The 23022-nt window shown below is 35.0% G+C and overlaps 1 protein-coding gene across 1 annotated transcript; it reads left to right on the top strand.

Moving 5' to 3' along the window:
* Positions 1–20768: 20768 nt before the first annotated feature.
* Positions 20769–22764, top strand: LOC133307625 (probable purine permease 10). The gene is made up of 2 exons (XM_061508168.1): positions 20769–20820; positions 21545–22764. The coding sequence occupies exons 1-2, from the start codon at positions 20784–20786 to the stop codon at positions 22690–22692; spliced, it is 1185 nt and encodes a 394-aa protein (XP_061364152.1). The 5' UTR covers positions 20769–20783; the 3' UTR covers positions 22693–22764.
* The last annotated feature ends 258 nt before the right edge of the window (positions 22765–23022 follow it).

Consider the following 23022-nt stretch of genomic DNA (forward strand, 5'->3'; position numbering starts at 1 on the left):
GGGCTCATGTAAATCTTTGCAGTAGAGATGATCTTCCATCATCGGTCTCCAATAGGTAAAATTATCTGCGGTCAACTTGAACATGTCTCCATCATTGGTTATGCCACTGGTCTCCATCTCGTCTCCCTCAGAACCTGTCGAACTCGGGCTCTGATACCACTGTTGGGAAAACCCGGTTCCCTCAGATCGGCTAAGCAGCCTTTGTGCGGAAGTCAATCAACAAGATCCTGATCTCGGATCTCGGCAATACCTCGGCCTGAACTTCAGCAGGTCAGGCAGCGCAGCGAAAAAATCAAAAATGAAAAATCACAAAACAGGAGAGAGAGAGAGAGAGAGAAGAAGATTACAACCAGATTTATCGTGGGAAAACCTTCTCCAATGAAGAAGTAAAAACCCACGGGACCTAGTCCAGATCAAAATCCACTATGAAAATAATGGTTACAAATAATCAAATACACCAATGTGGTGGTTAACTCAACCTCTCCAACAATGGTGATAATCAAACTACCCTAGAGATGTTTCACTCAAACTCTCTCTAGAGATCTCTTAGATGCAAAGCATAAAGCTTTGCTCAAACAATTTTCTCTCAAATATCTGTCAAATAAAATTCTCTCATATATGACCTAGCCTCCACCCACAACTAATGAGTATATATAGAGAAGGTGGAAATTAGGGTTAGGGTTTTTAGGAAACCCCTCAAATGGGTTTGGGCTTAGCATTGAAGGAGGATGCTCAACCCATTTTATTTTTAAAACATTAGATTTCATATTTATCCATCCAGTTACTATTTCATGTTTATCTGATATATTTATGTAAGGTTTTAATAAATAAAAATACATATAATCATCATTATCATTCAGATTTAATACAAGATGTTATTTTAATAAATTCTTTCTAATGTCATAATTTCTATATCAGTAAATCATTGCATCATTTAGAATCCCTAAAGTTTTAATTTAATACTTTAAATAAATTTTACCTCATGTAATTTACTAATAATTATTATTATAAAAGCATATCAAGTATGGTAAAATAAAATATTCTAGTTAAATGAAGAAATTAAAATTACTTTACATAAAAGTCAAAACTATCGTTGTTATCTCTTACCCTGTCAGCTCACTGTTATACAAAAAAAAAAAAAAACCCGCAACACTGTTTATCATACTCATTAATATTTAATATCATATTAATACCTCATCAAAAATAAATAAATATCATATTAATAATCCTCCTTGTTTCTTTCTTCGGAGTAACCGGCCAGCAGCTTGTTGTTCATGTGCATTCTCTTTTTTGTTTTTTGTTTTGGTACAATATGTACATTCTTTTTTTTGTTCAATTACATTGCTTGGTTCGATGATATGATTTTGATCTTCTCATACATTTTTTCAATATTATAAGTTAGAAAGATAAAAATCAAGTTTATTAAATTTTATATAAATAATAACGAGTCTTATCATAATTGATTTTGAATATTAATGTTTCTTAGGAGATTGTAAAATAATAATTCAATCCAAAAATTTAAGTTGGTGAAAGTCTTTTTAATGATTTATATTATACTCTAACACGCCCCCTCACAAGAGAGCCCATTGGGTTTGAAAGATGAATGATGTATCAGGCCCAGTCTACCTGTACTAAGAAATTCCACAAAGAAAATGGGAGGCGGCGATGATCGAACCCGGGACACCGAGACTCTGATACCATGTAAAATAACAAGAGGCGAGAGTAACATTGAAATAGTTCTGTATATTGAATTGATTCAGAAGAGTATAATATATAAAGAAACACTAATGGGTTTAGCTCATACATAACCTAAATCCTAATGAAATAAGAAAATAGATCTTTACAAATAATAAAGATATTCTTTCTAACACTACCCATCAAGCTGGAGGTATAGATCATAAGCAGCGAGCTTGAACAAGAAAGACTAAGAAACATAACATCAAAATAACTGAGTGGGGGTTGTAACAACTCTACAACTCACCCTAAAGAAAAATAACAAACATAATAAACTAAAATAAAATATTATCTATATCTCGAACACTCCCTCTCAAGATGGAGGGTAAAGATCATATGCACTCCATCTTGGAAAGAAAGAAGGCTAAAATGAAGCTTTACAGAACAGAAGCCATAGAAAATGATAGCAAATCAACTGTAAAGACATCAGCCTAAAGGGCTAGGAAAGACATTGCTGCAACTGGGGTACAAGCCGACAGAGTCACTTTAACTGGAAAAATCCGTGGATCAGGCAACAACTGAGAAAAATACCAGCCAAAAAGGCTGGGAAAGACATTGCTGCAACTGGGATACAAGCTGACAGAGCCACTTTAATTGGAAAAATCCACGGACTAGGCAACAACTGAGATAAATGCTCCCCTGAATGGGAGGCCAAGATAAAGCCAAACAATGGCAAAAATAAATCAAATAAAGCCAAATCAGACTTGAATAACACCACAAACATACGTGGGAATAAAATAAAATTGGCCAAATACAAGCCATAAAAGAAAATCAAAATAAAAACAATAAATCTCCGAAGAAGAAGAAAACACAGCCGGAGAAGAAAATATGATGCGATCGAAAATTTGTCAGACAAAATTCTAGTAGTGAACTGTGGCGGTGATCGGATGAACATGGACAACGAGAACTGCTTCTGGACGATGCTAGATGTTTATGGTGGTTGGGTCTTCGATGGAAGACACGAAAGAGAAGAAGAAACTAAGAGAAGTAGAGAGAGAGAGAAAGAGAGAAAGGGAGCGTAAGGGAAAGCCAATCCCTCATGGTGAGTGATATCTCTCTACTACATATTAAAATTATCAAAAAGAATAAGAAAAAGTGGACAAGGATTCCTCTCATTAGGTTATAGATACCATGTAAAATAACAATTCGACTCAAAATTTTAAGCTATTAAGTGAGAGTCTCTTTAATGATTTAGATTATACTCTAACACGCCCCCTCACAAAAGAGCCCATTGGACTTGAAAGGTGGATGATACATCAGGCTCAACTTACCTATGCTAAGAAATTTCACAAAGAAAATAGAGGTCGACGAAGATCGAACACGGGACACCGAAGCTCTGATACCATGTAAAATAATAATTCAACCCAAAAACTTAGACTGTTAGGTGAGGGTCTCTTTAATGGTTTATATTATATTCTAACAAAAATAATTTTATTTCCTATATATACATAAAAATATGTGGGCCCATATAAAGCTATGTGAAGAGAAGAGAAAGAGAGAGAGAGAAAATACGGCCCCACATATTTTTATGTAAACATAAAAGATAAAATTATTTCTTACAACATAAACACTAATCCCTTGATTTTGTGTTGTTTCTCTCTTGTAACAGTATAATAAGAAAATAAATATCTTCAAATAAAATAAAATAAATAATCTAAATAATATTTGGGTATTAAATTTACAACAGCTGTCCTTAAGACAGCATCGTTACTATAGTGATGCATTTGTCGGGACAACCACTCAAATGGCATAATTTTGAAAATTGTATATTCAAATGTAATTTTCTTAAAAAAAATATTAATATGCCACGGATAAAAGTCTCACTATTGGATTTAACGGGACATTTTTTGCTACGTTGGTTAACACCGACCGAAGACCTATTATCAATCAAAAGCATAACAAAGACCTATTGGGCCAGCGGTTCAAGACCTGTTTTTTGTAACATGACTCGTCATGTAACGTCCCATGATATGATATTATTGGATTTACTATTAATTATAGAACAAAATATTGGATAAGATTTGAACAACACCGCAATTTGAATAATGAACATAAACTTTATCGTTAGGAGGTTGAGGAGTCTAGATCCATTTTAAACTTTTTATTTATATTTACTTCGATTTATAAAAAAAAGTTTCATTTAAGAGATAAGTGACATAATTATTTATATCTTTTAATCAAATAATATAAAAATAATACTTTAAGAATCATCAATAATATTTATTAAACTCAAATCTATATTCATGTATAGATTAATTACCTAAAAAATCATTAATTACATTTATTAAACTAAGTAAGGGAGGTATTAATCATTAGATAGACGAATGGTTGATGTAGTTAAATAAAATGGATTGTTTTTATCCTTTTAAAAAATTATAGTTTGCTTTACTACCGTCTTTTTTCCCATATCAATAATTAATATTGCACAGATTCTTTTAATCACCAAACCCAAACTTAATTTTCTAATCATATTAGCTGACACGGGATTTTTCTAAAAAATTGTGTTCACACGCCGACACGTTTCGACACGCGTCTGACACATGGTCAACATTTTAGGACATGCGGTCAACTCTTCGACACGCTCCGGCACGTTTTTCCTACACGCAGTCAACTTTTTTCGACATGTGATCAACGCTCGGACACGTTCAGACACGTTTTTTTAATCTTAATTTTATTTTACTAACTCAAAATAAAAAAATTATTTATAAATCAATTTTTTTCTGTTATGAAATTTGAAATGAAAAATTTAAAAGGTGCAATTTTATTTTATATTTATGTTATGAAATTTGAATATTTGATTGATTATATGACTTATTATGAACTGTTATATGTATTAAATATAAATATTATATATATAAGAAATATTATTTAATATCAAAAGGTGTCCTAACGTGTCGAAATATGACATTTTTTAAAATTAACGTGTCGGCGTGTTGTGTCCCGTGTCAGTATCCGTGCATCATAGCATATTAGTTATCCGCTTCAAATCTTTAACTAAATTATATATTTTTTAAATATTGGTATACATAAGGGTTGGTAGATGTCTAGAACTTATGCAAATTAAAACATACAAGTTAAAAATATAGAATTAAGAAAATTAAATTGAGAAATACAACTTTAAAAATAACGAAAGAGACCTTTACCAACTAAATTAACTTATATCTTATTTTGAACGACACCTATAACCTCGCGTGTAAAACTATTTTCAAAATTTGATATTAAAAAATCCATGGATAAAATAAAAATGAATTGAACGTCTAAATAAATCATTCTTCTAACAAAATATCTAATGACAGACCCAAAATATCATTGTTCCAACGAATTGATCATAACTGATAAACATTCCCAACAGTTGTCAATTTTTTTTAGAGATAACATGTATAATAAATGAATTTGGTTTTATCTCATGCAATTAATTAATGGAGGTTATATTTATGAAAGTTATTAAATCTAGCCCGATTATTGACCCGGTCGAAGTATTGGGTCACTGGTTCAACCAGTGAGTTACTGGTTCAACCAGTGAGTTACTGATTTAACCGCATGATCAGTAAGTATATGTAAATATGTAATTTATATTAAAATATATATATATATATATATATATATATATAAATACCTATAAAAAATTATACCAATTTCAAATATTTTAATATGAAAAATAATAAATTACACATTATTGTCCAACAAAATATCAATCAAACATAACGTATTTGTAATACTGGTGTTTCAGGTTCAGTAAACAATATCTCTAACTATAAATCAAATCAAAATTTCCTGCATATTACATAACCAAGATAATATTAGTGTTGTAGGTACATAATCTATGTAAGTTAATAAGCTACAAATCACTCATATATTAAAAAAAAAAACCATTTGTGTTTGAGAGTGAAAAAAAGAAGATATCAATTGATGAAAACAAATTGGATTATTTTTTTTACAAATTAGGCCGGGTTTACGAAAACCGGCTGGGTCGCATTGGGTCACACCGGTTTTGTAACATGTGCGGTCCATATGAAAACCGAACCGGTTACATGACTGATTTCCAGATCGACTAGGCCGAGTCGATTCGATTTTTATAACATTGATATTTACCATCTTTTATAACTAATTTTGTTATCGTTGGATCAAAATGACATTAAGTAAGAGTTATTGGACTCTTCAATGTAATAAAATATGTCTGAGCTTAGTCAACGTTGGAAGCGTGGACAACCTATAAGGACTAAAGACATAGATCCGTAAAAAAGGAAATATTAATTACCTATCACACCTGCAGAAGAAAGCGAACCCCGGGAAATAAGTGCAACTACTCAATTCAACAAGCTTGAAAATATAGAATGACCAAGTTTGAATGTCATGGGAAATGTGAAAGATTAAGTTTATGTTGACATAGAAGTTGGATTAAATAATGTTGATATGAGAGAAAAATATGATAAAGTTACAATTGTCCTCGATCACTCATTTGTCTTTTTAGCATCTCATATTGTCTTTAGAGATTATTTTGATCCAGAACCTAAAACCATTCAAAAATGTCAGAAGCATTTAGACTGAAATGATTGGAAGGAGACAATTAATTATGGCAAAATTAAACTCATTTAATAACATAGCATTTTTTAACATGTTGTCCGAACACCTAAAAATGTTATCTCTGTAGAATATTAATGGATGTTTCCAAGGAAACACATTGAACTTAAAAAGGTGGTAAGTTATAAAGGGAGGTTAGTTGTACATGGGTTTTCGCAAACACCCGATTTCATTATGATGTTATTCTCCTATAATGGATAATGTTATGTTTCGTTACTTGATCAATACGACAACTAATATGCACCTTGAGATGCATTTAATGGACGTCATTATAGGTCAATTGACACAAATATTTATATGAAAGTTTTTTAAGGTTTCCCCATACCCTATATGGAAAAGAATGAAAATTACAACATGTTCAATATTAAGCTACAAAGATCATTGTGTAGTCTTAAACAATTCAAACATATATGATACAACTGGTTGAAAGATTACCTCCTAAAGCAAAGGTATATAAAGAACAAGATTTGCCTTTGTGTGTTGATTAAGAAGTTTTTTAATTGATTCTTGATTATATCAATGTATATATATGGATGACTGATATAACACCTCGTCTTTCGTAAACGTATATTTATATTTTAAAATGTGGATTAAGGGATAGGATTAGTGAAAATTATGAAATTAGGATTAAAATACATAAAAAAAGGTAAAATGGTAAATTGCCAAACACGTAACCTTAGGAAAGAAAAATTGAGCAAGAGGTCTCAAATGGAAAAAATAATGCTGGAAATGGATTTAGAACGAAAAATTGAGTGGATAGGCAAGTTTCTGAAAAATTGATGAATAGTGATTTTATCGGTATAAAATACTGCGGTATAATAGTACCGATAAGTGCGAAAATATGATCAGTATTTCTAGGAAGTAAAAATATGATGTGAATGAGAAAAATATGTAGGTTATGAATTGTGGGTTAAATTGGATGATTTAAGAAAGTAAAGTGACATGTGGGACCCACTTAAGTGACTTAAGTGAGGAATAGGCAAAGTGAAACATAAAAATCTGACTTTCTCTCTCTTCTCTTTCTTCTCCACCATCGTGCACCTTGCCATTGGAGAGGCTTAGGGTTTGTTTGAATTCCATCTTTTTTTCTAGACATTTTTCGAAGAAACTTCCAACTACAAAGTTGTTCCCCTTGACCTTGGGAGTGACTTTCATGTAGAGTGCATCTTATGGGGAGCATTGGGTGAGGAGAAAACCCCCCATTTCAGCCACGAAAATTAATGCATTTTGGGGAATTTTGGTGTTTTTGTGGTTTGATTCTTGGCTTGGAAATCATCCCCTTAGATCATTGGAAGCTATTGGTGGTAAGTTTTTACACTCTCATTGGGTTTTCATTGAAATCATAAAATGGGTGAGGATTTGATTATGTGTTGATGGGTTATGATAGTTAGGAGCATTAAATGGTATCTCTCCTTTGGAATTAAATACTTAGAATGATAAATAATGAGGATTGATGCAATAAAAATTATTGGTGATATGTTTAGTAACTTAGGCAAATTTATGATGAGAGTTGTCTTGAAAATCATAAATGTGATGGTTGAGAATTAATGGTTGGTGGTTGGGATATTAATGAGGATCATTAATAATGGTGGAATCGTATTAAAATAGTCGCAAATCCTTTTAGGTGATTGAAGAAGAACCCATCAACTTATAGGGAATTTGGGGAAGAATGATATGAATAATATTGGGTAAGCAAGGGTTGATGCCCTGGTGCATAAATGGTGAGTTAGTTTAATGATTAAAATGAGAGGACAAATGGAAATAAGTGTAAGATAACCTTTAGGCCTATTGTGATTAGGTTGGGTATTATTGTGGTGAATTTAAATTGTTTTCCATGCAAGTTGTGGATTGATCATATTGCTTATGGTCTTGTAGATTTCCTCCCAGGGATTCCATAATGGAGGATTGATCTTGGAGCTTACGTTGGAGAGCTTTATTGAGAAGCAAGGAAGCAGAGCTTGTCAAGGAGTTACTTGAGGTAAACTCTTGTTTCTAGGGTTTATCCCCTTGTGTGTTCCGCCACACCCAGTGGAGGGTAATGATTGGATTGTGTGCTCTTTGACTTTGTATGAAATGTATGTTCATGCATTATTGACAAGATTGTGTCACATGCTTGGAGCATGTTGTGTGACATATCTGTGATCTCTGGCCAGTAGATGTGTGTGGTTTGAACTTCCTCTGGTGATATCCCTTTGGGGGATTCTGATCGAGTTTTGCCGTGGGGCTGTCTTTGGGAGCGGTACCAGGATCATCCAAACGTGGGACTTCCGCTGGATAGGTCTCTTTGGAGTTCCAGTTGGGTTTTGCCATGGAGTCGTCTCAACCATGGGAGAGACACCAGGAAGTTTTCCGGGAGTTATATGATGAGGTCCTTGAACAGAATCCTTGTGTGGATGTTCTTGGATATGACCCTAGTGTGATGTGATTTTGTATGTTATGCATTTTATATGATGATCATTGTATGCACATTGAGTGAGCCATGGGGTGGTGTGATCCTCTAGTACCCTTGGTTTACTGAGATATATTTGTATACACTACAAAAAAACTGGTATTTAGAGGCGGTTCAAACCGCCTCTAAATGCTACGTTCGGCGGTTCATAAATCGCCTCGTTTATCACCGTCGCGAGGCAAAATGCGGCAGTTTTTAGAAACCGCTGGATTAACCGTCTCTACATGACAATCTGAGGCGGTTATTCTAACCGCCTTCAAAACATATTCTGAGGCGGTTATTTTAACCGCCTCCACTACCGCCTCCAAAAGATAATCTGAGGCGGTTATTTTAACCGCCTCCATTTCCGCCTCCAAAAGACAATCTGAGGCGATTATATTAACTGCCTCCAAATAATGTGTAACCGCCTCCAAATGGTTAAAATTATATAAATTTTAAAATTTTAATATTAATATTGTTACTTTTAAAATTTAATATAATTTCTATTTTTAAATTTTTATTTTTAATATATTTTTTATAATGATTGGTTAATATAATTTTTTTTTAAAAATTATTTTTAAAAGTTAATATAATTGTTATTAGTTGAATATAAATAACTTATGAAATTTTGTATATGTGTGTGTTAGTGTGGGTTGTTATATAGAAGAGAATAGAGAAAGAGGAACAAGTGACATCCAATGTGGGACTTCAAAGTGAAGGAGAGATGGTTTTTTTCAATGTGCAACAGTCATCTTTAGAAATTTATATATAACACCAGATAATTCAACTTAAAAATCTGAACGGTTAGATTAAAGTATTACAAGAGAAGAACACATTAACCAAATTTGAGGACAATCCAACGGCTGAACAAAGAGATTTTCTTCTTTGAATCTCAGTGCACAATAGATCATGAAGCGCCTCTAAATATGCTATGGAGGCGGTTATTTTAACCACCTTTAATGTATATTTTGAGGTGGTTGATGTGAAACCGCCTCTAAATGTATATTAGAGGTGGTTAAAATAACCGCCTCCATTTACCATTCAGAGGCGGTTTTAATATAACTGCCTCTAAATGGTCAATGAGGGCGGTTATTTTAACAGCGTCTAATATAAATTTGTAGGTGGTTATGGTTTAACCGCCTCTAAATGTAGTAATTAGATGTGGTTTCAATGTAACCGCCTCTGACTGTTAAATGGAGGCGGTTATTTTAGCCGCCTCTAATTTACATTTGGAGGCGGTTTCACGTTAACCGCCTCGAATCAATTAAACCACCGGAAGCACCGCCTCTATGTATCAATTGGAGGCGATTTAAGTGAAACAGCCTCTAATAAACAGCCTCCAAATACCAATTTTCTTGTAGTGATATCTCACCCCGCGTTTAGGGACATCATTTCAGGTTCTAGTGAGCATGGAGGATCTTCGGGCAAGAGGCCTACTTAGAGGAGGATTGGATCATGGTGTACATATGGAGAGAATAACATTTTGGAGGATTATATTTGATGCACATAACATTGTATCTAGCATTTTGGACTTAGGTTATGGACATATTGCATGATGACATTGCCATGATTTTGGGTGTTCATGACTAGATTCTAAGTCTTTTGTAATTGATGTTTATTTTGTGCTTCTTACTTATATTGACATTTTGGTGAGCATGAGACTTGTCTATGGCCACATATGATATTTTGAGGCATTTAGAGACTTATTGTTGTAAATGAGCCATATGAAGTCTAATTGGCAATCTAGATAAAGAACATTGTAATTGATGTATTTTATTAGAATGATGTATGATGGAAGGGCCTAGGGCCTACATTAGGAATTGTATATGTGTTATATTGAGTAGTAAAGGTTTAGGAGTGAGATAATTGATCCCTTTTGAATTCAAAAAGATGTCAAAATGTGATTCACAGTAGGGGAATTGATTCCCTGAAACAGGGAACGCAGAATTCAGCCACTATGAAGGCTGGGAATCGATTCCTTTTGTGATGGGAATCGATTCCTAAAAACAGGAGAGCCAAAATGGAGCTACTGACATTTACAGTAACGTTCTGGGAATCGATTACCAGTAATCGATTCAAGGATGGGAACCGATTCCCCACTGCAGATTTGAAACAAAAAGGGTTGTTTTATAACCCGGAGTTGAAGGTATTTCTCAGTAGTGTTATAAGGAATAAGTATGTTGCTTTCGTAAGTTTTGCAATTATAATTACAATGTTGTTTTTAATTGATTACGGAAATGATTAATGGTTAATAACAAGGAATTGCAAAAAGGAAAAAATTTACCCGTAATTTAATTAACTCAATTACTGTGATTGTAACTGCGCTTAATACCATATGTAATGTTAACAATACTGGTACGTAACGGGCTGTTACATTTTACGGTATCAGAGCAGTTTACTGGGGAACTCTGATTTCGTATTATTGTATTTTGTGTTGCATAGCTATCTGTAAACTCTTTATGATTAATGTATATGTGATTCCTCAGTGTGGGTCTGATAAGCTCATTTCTTTGTGTTACATGTACAATTATCATAAGGAGGATTCGTGGTGGCTGTGGGACATGAGGTGCAGATCCTCCATCGCCTGATCCGATTACTGCAGTTCTAAATGCTTTGCAGGCGGAGACGGCTGCAAATAGAACAATGACTGAAAACCTGATGAAGAATAATCAGGATATGCTGCAGGCCTTCATGACTGAGATGAGGGCTGAGAGAGCTCAGCATAGGAGGGGACGTTGGTTTGTTCTATCCATGGGATTGAGATTTTATATTGGTTGAATATTCTAACGTTGACTATATATTTGATCCATATAATGCTAAATCACAGAATGACTATGTGTTCCTTTTTGGAGGTACTTAATTTCATGGATTTCTATAAAACAAAGTCTAATTATTGCTTCCTCATATCGCTCTGAGATTATTGCATTGTATGAAACTGCTTGAAAAAGTGTTTTGTTAAAATCTTTAAAACAACACATTAATTTTTCATCTGGTTTACCCACAATTAGTAATACCCTTACTATCCTTTTTTAGGACAATCAAATGAATTATAGATATGTTAAGAGTGACAAGATTAAACATATTTCACCAAAATTCTTTTACTCATATGAACTCTGAGAGAGAGGTGAAATAAATATCTATCATGTTGGCTCTAGTGATAAACTTACATATCTATTTACTAAATCTCTATCTACTTCCATATTTGAGAAATTGATATATGAAGTAGGCATGCATAAGCTTGATAAGTTACTTTCATCAAGGGAAGTGAAATAATTTTGAGTATCCTTGAAAGATAGAGCCTTGAAGGGGTGTTTGGTATGAGTATTTGATATGGAATGATGGGAAAGTGGGGTGGAGAATATTTATTCACCATGTTTGGTATGAGTATTGTGAACAAAATGCCAAGAAATTTTTTTACCCAGTATTTATTTTTTGAACTACACTAAGGCAAATTTTTGTCCCATTTAATCTTTGGTATTTTTTTTCCTTGATCTTGAATTCTCAAAAGGTACATTTAATTCACTTTTTCCCAAAAAAAACAACATTTGATGATGGCATATTCAAAAAATGAAGGGTATTTTGATAATTTCATTCACATTTCCATCAATATTTTATCATCAACCAAACAGCATCAATAAAATTAACCCAACTTTCCCTACAAAATTTTGGCCAACCAAACACTTTTTGTAACTTACCCTGGATAAAAAAATTCCTACCAAATCCCTAAAAATCTTTTTTTCTCGGTTAAAAAAAATATCTCTCATACCAAACGCTCCCTGAAAGTTTATTATTGTACTCTTTTTCCCTTTGCTAAATTTTTTTCCTATAGATTTTTTCTTGGCTAAAGATTTTTAACGAGGCAATTTGGGTAATGCTTGGTAGCGTATGTCATGTACCCTTTTTCCTTCATTGGTTGTTTTCCATTGGGTTTTCTAAAAAAGTTTTAATGAGGCATGAACTTAACGCAATAATGTCCAAGATGAATTATTTGTAAATGGATATTATATTTTATGAGAAACTAAATTGTTATAACATTAAGAGATTAAGATACTTTGTATTCTTTTTATGCTTTCAACTATATACAGAGGTGGTAGAACTTGTATTCTTACATATTTAATAATAAAATTTCTAGCCTTTTCTCCTAAATTTTTTTTTGTCTTATAATTGTCTTTAATTGATTCCATTTATTTGCTTCTCATTTTCACAACAATTTGAACATTTTAATTTCCTTGTTTAAATTTAGTCTTGATCCTAACTACTTCAAAAAAACCAACTTTAATTATTAAAATAATTAATTAACTCCTTTAAGAGTCATGGTCCCCCACCACCCCCAAAACCGAAAACCCCACACACACACACACATAAATGTAGCCACCTCATGATGTTGGTGCACGTCGCGCATTTTTTATGTTTAATTAAGTAAAGTTTATTCGTATACATTATATTTCATATTTATTCATCTAATTACTATTTCATCGTTATATGATATATTTATGTACCGTTTTAATAAATGAAAATAGACATAATTAATCATTATCAATAAGATTTAATAGTAGATCTTATTTTTATAATATTTCTGATGTCATCATTTCTATACTACTTCTTTCAAACTCAGTGTCATTAGTAATTCATCGCATCAATTTTAGTTTAAAATTTTAAACAATATCCAATCTAATTTATTAATAATTATTATAAAATAATCTCAAGTATAATTAAATAAAATATACTAGTTAAATGAAGAAATTAAGGTTGCTTCGCATAAAGTATTTTATAGAAGAAATATGATAGGTATATGGTCATGTACTTCATTGTAAAAGTCAAAACTATCATTGTTACTCTTACACTGTCAGCATTGCTGTTATAAAAAAAAAAAAAATATGACTCCCGGTAACACTGTCTATCATACTCAACATTAATATCATATTAATTAGTGGTGGTAAAGGAAGCGGTCCGCTGCGCTGCGCCGCGCCGCGCCGCGCCCCACCCCGCCTTGCGCTGTAATCCATCCCGTCATCAATCTGTCAAAAAATGAGCCAGCTCGCCTTGTTCCATTTTTAGAAGTGAGCTAAAAAACTCAGCTCGCCTTGTTCCACTTTTAGAAGTGAGCTGAAAAACTCAGCCCGCCCTGCCCCGTTTGGCGGGTTGGCCCGCTAGTCCGAGCCTATTTTACACTGACCCGCCTCAGCTTGTCTATGTCCGCCATAAAACCGCCAAAAAATGAGCCGTCCCGTCCCGCCTCGCTTTTGAGATGGGTTGAAAAGCTTAGCCTGCCCCGCTCCGTTGGGCGGGTTAGCCCGCCGAACCGATCCCATTTTGCCAGCTTTAATATTAATAAGGAATTAATGTTTGTTAAAGATAATTTTTTTACGTATATAAAAATATGTGAATTACATATGGAGCTATATGAAAAAAAATAAATATAAATTTCACATATTTTTATATGTGTGTAAAAAATAAAATTATCTCTTATAATATAATAAACATTAATTCCTATTTATTAATAATTCTCCTTGTTTCTTTCTTCGAAGTAACCGACAATGTACATTTTTTTTTGGCTCAATTACATTGTCAGTTTCCATGATATGATTTTGATCATCTCATATAATTTTTCAATATTTTTGTCATTCAAAATAACACAAAAATTTGCATCCAGCTGACCCAAAAAAGTGGAGCTATTTATTTAAAAAATAAATACAAAAATCGATGTATTTGCAGAAAGAAATCTTATCTTATGTGAAATAAAAAAGTAAAGCTTTAATAAAAAAATCAAAATCAATTTTATTAAAGGGAAAAACATTTATATTTTAAAAATAGAAATTTATGTTATTTTAAATATCAATCGTTGATTTTCGTAAATTAACGATTATAATTTATTGATCAAATTAATTAATTAATTAATAATTTATAAAAAATTATAACCATTGATTATGATATAAAATAGGATTTATCATCTATCATTTAACATGACCACAAAAAGTTTCCTACACACACAACATTTTGTGGGGCCCGTAGCAAAAAAAAAAAAAAAACTTCGGCACGCAAAACGAATCTCTATAACATAACACAATCACTTTTCCTACAACATAACTCTTATAAAACCCTATAAAATAACACATAGTTATAACTTTAAGAACAATTATTTTTCCCTTTATTAAATTCAAATAATATTTGTGTGTTAAACAGCTGTACGTTGTCGGAAAGACAGCGTCATTACCATAGTGATGCATTGTCTGCTTCAGACACGAAAAACAAAAAATGGTTAATCACACGTCTTCCTTTGTGGCTTACAATAGTCAGCAATTGTAAAAAGTTTAAAACTTAAAAATAAAAAATGGTCTCACTATCGATGGTCACTATTTGACCTTACACACCATTGTCTCCCGTGGGTATAAAATTTAAAAACTTTAAACTTAAGAAACTCCAAAATAAATTGCAGAAATCAGAAAATTAAAAACACCATTAAAATGCTTAAATTTTTGGAACCCTTCTAGGAAAACCGTTAAGTCTTCAAGAGGAAGGAGATGGAAAGTAAATTTACCCAAAGTTTAAAACCTAGAGTATCTTGTTTTGTTTATTGGTATACAAAATTAAACATTATGTAAAGTCAAATTATAAAATTTTGAAAGTAAAAAAATTAAATTATTGGTTAAGAAGTTTTATAATTTATTATTAAATTAATTAGAAAAATAAATAAATATTTTTTGTTTAAACGATGGTCGAAGATTGCTTTATGGTTCAATAAGAACTAACCAGTGAGGGATCTAACTTGATAACTATATACGTTGGGTTTATATTCTTTTACCAAAATCCAATTGAGATTAGTGTATGAGAAAAGTATAGGAATCCTAGAGCTTAATAGGTTTTGGGTTAGGATTTTTTGGTGCCCATGTAAATAGTTTCGTTTTAGTTATCAACCTTCAATGCTATTGTTGTGAGATGCTATTGTTGTGAGATCACATCTGAATCCTAAAGTGCTCACACACTTTTCTTCTTTTCCTTGAGAATAGTTTGGAAGATACTACCATCCTTGGGATGTTATCTTTGGAGACTTGTTTGTGCAACTTTAGCAAGGAGTTCCATTTACAATGTGACCCAAATGAGCATTGTTCATGAAAGATGAGATTTCGTGAGAGCAGAGGCGAGATGGACCACCACACTAACTCAAAGGGAAATCTTCGCGGATTTGCGCTATAAGAGATAATATTCTATGAAACAAAGAACCATAATGATATGTAGTATTCCAAACCACAACGATCTTTATGCTTCCGAAGATCCAATGCGCCAACACACTCAGTGTTGGGTCCATGGTATGCAATGCTAGGACTCAATATCAATGGAGGTGCGTGTGTCTAAAGTGATAGAACAATTAATGATAGTGGAGTTAGAGAGGGGTTAGGGGGGATTGTCTCCCCTCTAAAAGTTTACTATAGTCAGCAATTGTAAAAAGTTTAAAACTTAAAAATTAAAAATGGTCTCACTGTCGATGGTCACTATTTGACCTTACATACCATTGTCTCCCGTTGGTGTAAAATTTAAAAACTTTAAACTTAAGAAACTCCAAAATAAATTGCAGAAATCATAAAATTAAAAACACCATTAAAATGCTTAAATTTTTGGAACCCTGTTGGGAAATATCGGTTCCCTCAGATCGGCTCAGGGGCCTTTGTGCAGAAGTCAATCAATGAGATCCTCGATCTCAGATCTCAGCAATACCTTGGCATGAATTTCACCAGGTCAGGTAGCGCAGCGGAAATATCAAAGCGAAAAATCACAAAACAGGAGAGAGAGAAGAAGAACACAACCAGATTTAACGTGAGAAAACCTTCTTCAATGAAGAAGTAAAAACCCACGGGACCTAGTCCAGATCAAAAAATTCACTATGAAAATAATGGTTACAAAATAATCAGAATACACCAATGTGGTGGTTAACTCAACCTCTCCAACAATGGTGATAATCAAACTACCATAGAGATGTTTCACTCAAACTCTCTCTAGAGATCTCTCAAATGCAAAGCATAAGGCTTTGCTCAAACAATCAAATAATTATCTCTCATTCACTTAACCTAGCCTCCACCCTCAACTAATGAATATATAGAGGAGGTGAGATCTAGGGTTAGGGTTTTTAGGAAACCCCTCAATGGGCTTGGGCTTAGCATTGAAGGAGGAAGCCCAACAAATCTCCCCCTCCGACTTCAATGAGTCGGCTTCAGCATCAACCCGGCTCCTTCATAGCAGTCTTCAAATTTCCTTACTGGAACCGGCTTCGTCATCATGTCGGACCAATTTTGGTCAGTGTGCACTTTGACGAGTTTGAGCTCTCCAATTTCCACCACATCCCGGATCCAGTGATACCTCACATCAATATGCTTAGTGCAGGAGTGATAGGTCGAATTCTTCGCAAGATGGATTGCGCTTTGATTGTCACAACCCAGCTCGTACTTGTCTTGATCATGGACGAGTTCCACGAGGAACTTCTTCATCCACAACATCTCTTTGCTTGCCTCAGTAGCGGCAATGTACTCAGCCTCAGTTGTCGATAGTGCAACACATTTCTGAAGTCTTGATTTCCAAGAGACAGCTCCTCCGGCAAATCTCATCAAATATCCTGTAGTCGACTTCCTCGAGTCGGCGTCTCCCCCTAAATACGAATCTGAGTAGCCTTGCAACTCGGCTTTGCCTTCTCCAAATCTGAGACATAAGTCGGTCGTACCTCAGAGGTACTTGAAGATCCACTTCACTGCTTCCCAGTGCTCTTTGCCGGGGTTTGACAAATAACGGCTTACCATTCCAACAACATACGCCATGTCGGGTCTAGTGCAAACCATTGCATACATCAAGCTTCAGACGACAGATTGGTACGAGACCTTCATCGTCTCATCTTTGTCTTCATCAGATCTCGGACATTGCTTATGGTTCAGCTTTATGTGTCCGGCTAGGGGGTGCTCATTATTTTGGCTTTGTCCATGCTAAATCTCTTCAGAATCTTCTCAATATATTTCTCTTGACTTAGCCACAATAGCTTCTTCTGTCTATCTCGGATGATCTTGATTCTGAGTATCTGCTTTGCAGGGCCGAGGTCCTTCATTGCGAAGGACGAGCTCAACGCCTTTTTCAGGGCGGCTATCCTCGATTTGTCTTTCCCTACAATAAGCACGTCGTCAACATACAACAACAAAATCAAAAAATCTCCGGCCTCATACCTCTTCACAAATACGCAGTGGTCGACTTCTGTCTTCTCAAACTTATGATCAGTCATGAATGATTCAAATTTCTTGTACCACTGCCGAGGTGCTTGCTTCAAGCCATAGAGGCTCTTTTTCAACCGACATACCAAGTCTTCTTGGTCTAGAGCTTGGAACCCTTCTGGTTGCTCCATATATATCTCTTCTTCTAAATCACCGTGAAGAAATGTCGTCTCCACGTCCATTTGTTCTACCTCGAGGTCCATCGAAGCCGCCATGGCTAACACGGTTCAGACTGAGGTCATTTTCGCTACAGGAGAAAAAATCTCTTCAAAATCTACTCCTTTCTTCTAATTGCAGCCTTTCACTGCAATCCGGGCTTTGTATCTCGGCTTCTGCCCGTTCTCTTCATTCTTAATCTTGTAGACCCATTTTTTTTTCAGAGCTCGTCTTCCTTTTGGCAACTCGGTCAGCTCATAAGTCTGATTCTCGTGCAGATACTTCATCTCGTCTAGCATTTCCTTTTTCCATTCTTCTTTCTCTGAGCTCGTCACAACCTCATAATAACTCTGAGGCTCACTGGCTTCAGCAACAACGGTGTATTCATCAGATGGGTATCTCGTAGAGGGTCTTCTTTCTCGAGTTGGATATCTCGGCTGTTCTTCAGCTTGAGGACCTGGTTCATCATTCTCATCCCGGATCTCATCATCAACTCGGACATCAGTGTCTTGGTCATCTTCAGCTTGTTGTTGATCATCATTTTCTTCATTTTCATGATTTTCTCCCCCTGCTTCAGCTCGGACAGGAGGGTTGGGTTCTTCACGTCTGACAGTAACCCGGACTTTGGGCTTCGAGATGTCATGAATGTTCTCATGCTCATGAAAGATCACATCTCGGCTTCTCACGATCTTCTTATTGATTGGATCCCAAAGTCGGGACCCGAACTCACATCTCGGCGAACCAAGATAAATGCATTCTTTGGTCTTTGCATCAAGTTTAGCCCTTTCATCTTTAGGGATATGCACGAAAGCTCGGCATCCAAACACCTTCAATTGATTATAGGCCGCTTTCCGACCTGTCCAGACTTCTTATGGAATTTCTCCTTCAAGTGGCCGTGATGGTGAAAGGTTGATCAAGTCAACAGCAGTTTTGACGGCTTCTCCCCAGAATGATTTCGGCAAACCGACATTGGACAACATACTTCGGACCTTTTCTTCAATAGTTCTATTCATCCTCTCAGCAAGTCCATTCAACTGTGTAGTCTTGGGGGGCGTCTTCTCAAGTCGGATCCCGACCGCTCTGCAGTATGCATCAAATGGGCCGCAATACTCACCATCATTATCAGATCGGACCACCTTCAATTTCTTGCCAGTCTCCCTTTCAACCATAGCATGGAATTCTTTAAAGGATTGGAGTACCTGGTCTTTAGACTTCAACAAATATACCCACACTTTGCGGGAATGGTCATCAATGAATGAAACAAAGTACTGAGCTCCTCCAAGGGATCTTTCCGACATGGAGCAGACATCAGTATGGACGAGGTCAATAATATACCTACGTCGCCTTGGTTGATCCGGTCTCACAAAATAAACCCGGTGCTGCTTTCCAGCTAGGCAGTGCGTGCAACTCTCCAATGCTTGGCCTTTCAACCCGGTCAATAGTCCTTTCTTGTTCAGGATCTGGAGCCCTTTCTCGCTCATGTGGCCGAGGCGCTTGTGCCATAGCTCCAAGCTAGGTTCATCTCGGACAGAGTTGGCTTCTCCGTCATTGATCTTTCCTTGCATCACGTACAAGGAGCCTTCCTTCTTACCTCGGGCCACGACCAAGTTTCCCTTGGCCAACTTCCATCTCACACTACCAAAGTAGTTCACTAACCCGGAATCATCAAGTTTGCCTACCGAGATTAGGTTCAAACGCATGTCAGGAACATGCCTTACATCTTTCAACACAAGTCGACATCCGACATCCGACATCCGTGGTCAGAGTTACATCACCGACATCAACAATCTTGCTGGTCACTTGATTTCCCATCTTTCCGACTCCAAAATCACCACCTGGGTAAGAGGAGAAAAAACCTTTGTGTGGAGTAACGTGGAAGGAGGCACCTGAGTCAACAATCCAGGTGCAGTCATTATATGCAACATTCAAATAATTATCCTCACCAAGGAGGAATATCTCGGAATCCAGGTTGGCAGCCACCGCAGTGGTAATACGGGGTAATACATAGTTATAATGAAAAAATTTAATTTTTCTCTTTTCATCACATTAACCGACAATTTTTCTGAGAAGAGAGAAAAAAAAAAAACAGCTCCAGTGAAACTTTTACAACATAAAAGGATTTCCATTCAAATAAAACACTCCTGAGTTTTGACATATCACACTATTTATGTGTGTGTGGTTGATGCCTTTTATAAAGATATATAATTCTGAGTTTCATCCCTTAACTCTTCCAATTTCCAACTAAATATTTTTATATCTTCATTTGTCGTCTCAACTGTGTAACCCATGGCATGTTATTCATTCATGTTGTGTCCTCTACTTGCGGGTGTGTGAGACAACTGCATTAAACCAACACCGCCTTTGGAACACACCGCCTGTAGGGAGAGTAAAAGAAACATTTAACACATCATACAACGCACATGTTGTCTCATATGAAGGGTGCTAGTGTAGGTAATATTAGGGGTATTGAATGTAATTAAGACAAACCTTAAGAGATTGCATTGTAATTTCTTGTATTTATGACATTTATATATGTATGCATGAATTGCATTTTCTTAAATACCACCCTTAATTTTCTCTTTCTCTCTCCAGTTCCCTCTTCATCTATTGACTCCTCTGAATCCTATTTCACCTTTCAGATGGGAGAACCTCAAGAAATGCAACTTCACAAAATGGGTAAGCCAAATTTTCATCTTCCATATTTATAAACACAAAGATCACTTATTTCATGAAATTAGAAGTCTAACAAATTTACAAGCAAATAGTTAATGTCTATATCTCTTGTCCTACAGTTATATCAAATTTTGTTACCGTATTCACCTGAACTACATATTATAGGCTAAGAAATCCTTTCATGTATGCAAAACATGTACATCTAAGTGTTTTGAATTTGTATGTATATGATGGAAAAATCTGGTCCTAATTTCGATGGTTACTAGGATGTAAACTGATGATTTAGATATAACCAAGGTACCCACAGAGTCCAGAGAGACACAACTAGCAAGAACTGAAATCATGGAACGTAAAAGCCTTTTCTTAATTATGTCACCACAGTATAGTTCAGCATGTAAAAGAGAGCACTGGTGGAGCTGTTTCCATGTAACTGAAAGGTCACGAGTTCAAATCTAAGAAACAGTTTCTTTGCAAAAGTACAAAGGGTAAGGTTACGTATAATGATTGTCCTCTTATCCTAACCTCGCTAGTCGGGGTTTAATGGAAAATAATTTTTTAATATTTTTAGTATAGTTCGGTGCTTGAATGGTCGAAGAGGTGAGCTAATGTTAGGCCACCTAGATATCAAAGGAAAACTGAACTCTGCTTCAGATAGGAAATGAGTTCTTTTAAAACTGAACTTATATTATCTAAGTTGGTTTATTGATCATTTGGTATGTTTTTGTAGAAGCTAATGGAGCCAAAGAAACAAATTCATTGGAGGATAATAGTTTTCCCAGTGAAACGAACCAATCAAAAATCAGTAAGAAAAAAAAATATTATGGTTGGTTCAGAATAGCCCTCTATGCTTCATTTGTGTTGCTGGGCCAATCAGCTGCAATACTCCTTGGAAGATTGTACTATGAAAAAGGTGGAAAAAGCAAATGGATTGGAACACTTGTTCAACTTGTAGGTTTCCCTATTCTGCTTCCTATTTATTTCATCTCAGCACAAAAAAATCTCACCAGAAATAATAACATTCATCCAAATCAACCATCTGCTTCAGTGCTAGCAATTTTCTATGTCTCCATTGGCCTACTTGTAGCATTAGATTGTTATTTATATTCAGTTGGGCTCTTGTACCTTCCTGTTTCTACTTATTCACTCATTGGTTCATCCCAGTTGGCTTTCAATGCTTTCTTCTCTTACTTTCTCAATTCACTTAAATTCACACCTTACATAATAAACTCACTAGTACTTTTAACCATTTCCTCCACCCTCCTTGTACTTCAACCTGATTCATCAGATTCCACACAAGTCTCAAAGAAAAAGTATGTGATTGGATTCATATGCACAGTTGCTGCATCTGCTGGGTATGGATTGCTGCTTTCAACTACACAGCTAGCTTTCAAGAAGCTTCTTAAAAGGGAAAGTTTCAAAGTGGTAATGGATGTGATAATATATCAATCCCTTGTAGCTACCTCTGCTACTCTAGTGGGACTTTTTGCAAGTGGAGAGTGGAAAGGTTTGAAGAAGGAAATGGATGAGTATGAAATGGGGAAGGCATCTTATGTTCTGAATCTGACTTTCACAGCCATACTTTGGCAACTCTTTTCTATTGGTTGTGTGGGACTTATTTTTGAGGTTTCTTCCCTTTTCTCTAATGCTATAGGAGTTTTGGGTGTCCCTATTATTCCAATGTTGGCAGTGGTATTCTTTCATGACAGAATGCATGGGATTAAGGCCATTTCTATGGTGCTAGCTATTTGGGGCTTTATATCATATGTGTATCAACACTACCTGGATGATATCAAGTCCAAAACAGAAAACAGAAACACCAGTCATGTTGCCATAGCTTCTTCACCTTTAGACGAGGTCAATAGAGGAATCAGGTAGGCTTTTAAGTCATCAGTCTAAGTGTAAGAGAAACCATTCAAGTTACTGTAAGTGCTGAAATATTAATTACTTAAATGAATGAGTTGAATGCATAAGAATTGCAATTCAATTCAATTCTCTTTTCAACCGTTGAGTTTATATTTAAAAGCAAATTATTTGTAATTTGTTTGGAAGAGACTACGGGGAATATTATATTTACAAACTCTTATAAACTACACTATGTGATGCCGAAAGCGCATAGAAAAGAAGGCTAAATAGAAAGTTAGGATTTTCACAAAAGAATAACTCCCGGTTCTGAATTTCTAATTCTCAAATAATAAAATTCAACTC

Source organism: Gastrolobium bilobum, unplaced genomic scaffold (genome assembly GCF_033153095.1).
Source record: "Gastrolobium bilobum isolate Gb01-03AN ecotype WA unplaced genomic scaffold, APGP_CSIRO_Gbil_v1 utg4632, whole genome shotgun sequence".
NCBI classification, from domain to species: Eukaryota; Viridiplantae; Streptophyta; class Magnoliopsida; order Fabales; family Fabaceae; genus Gastrolobium; species Gastrolobium bilobum.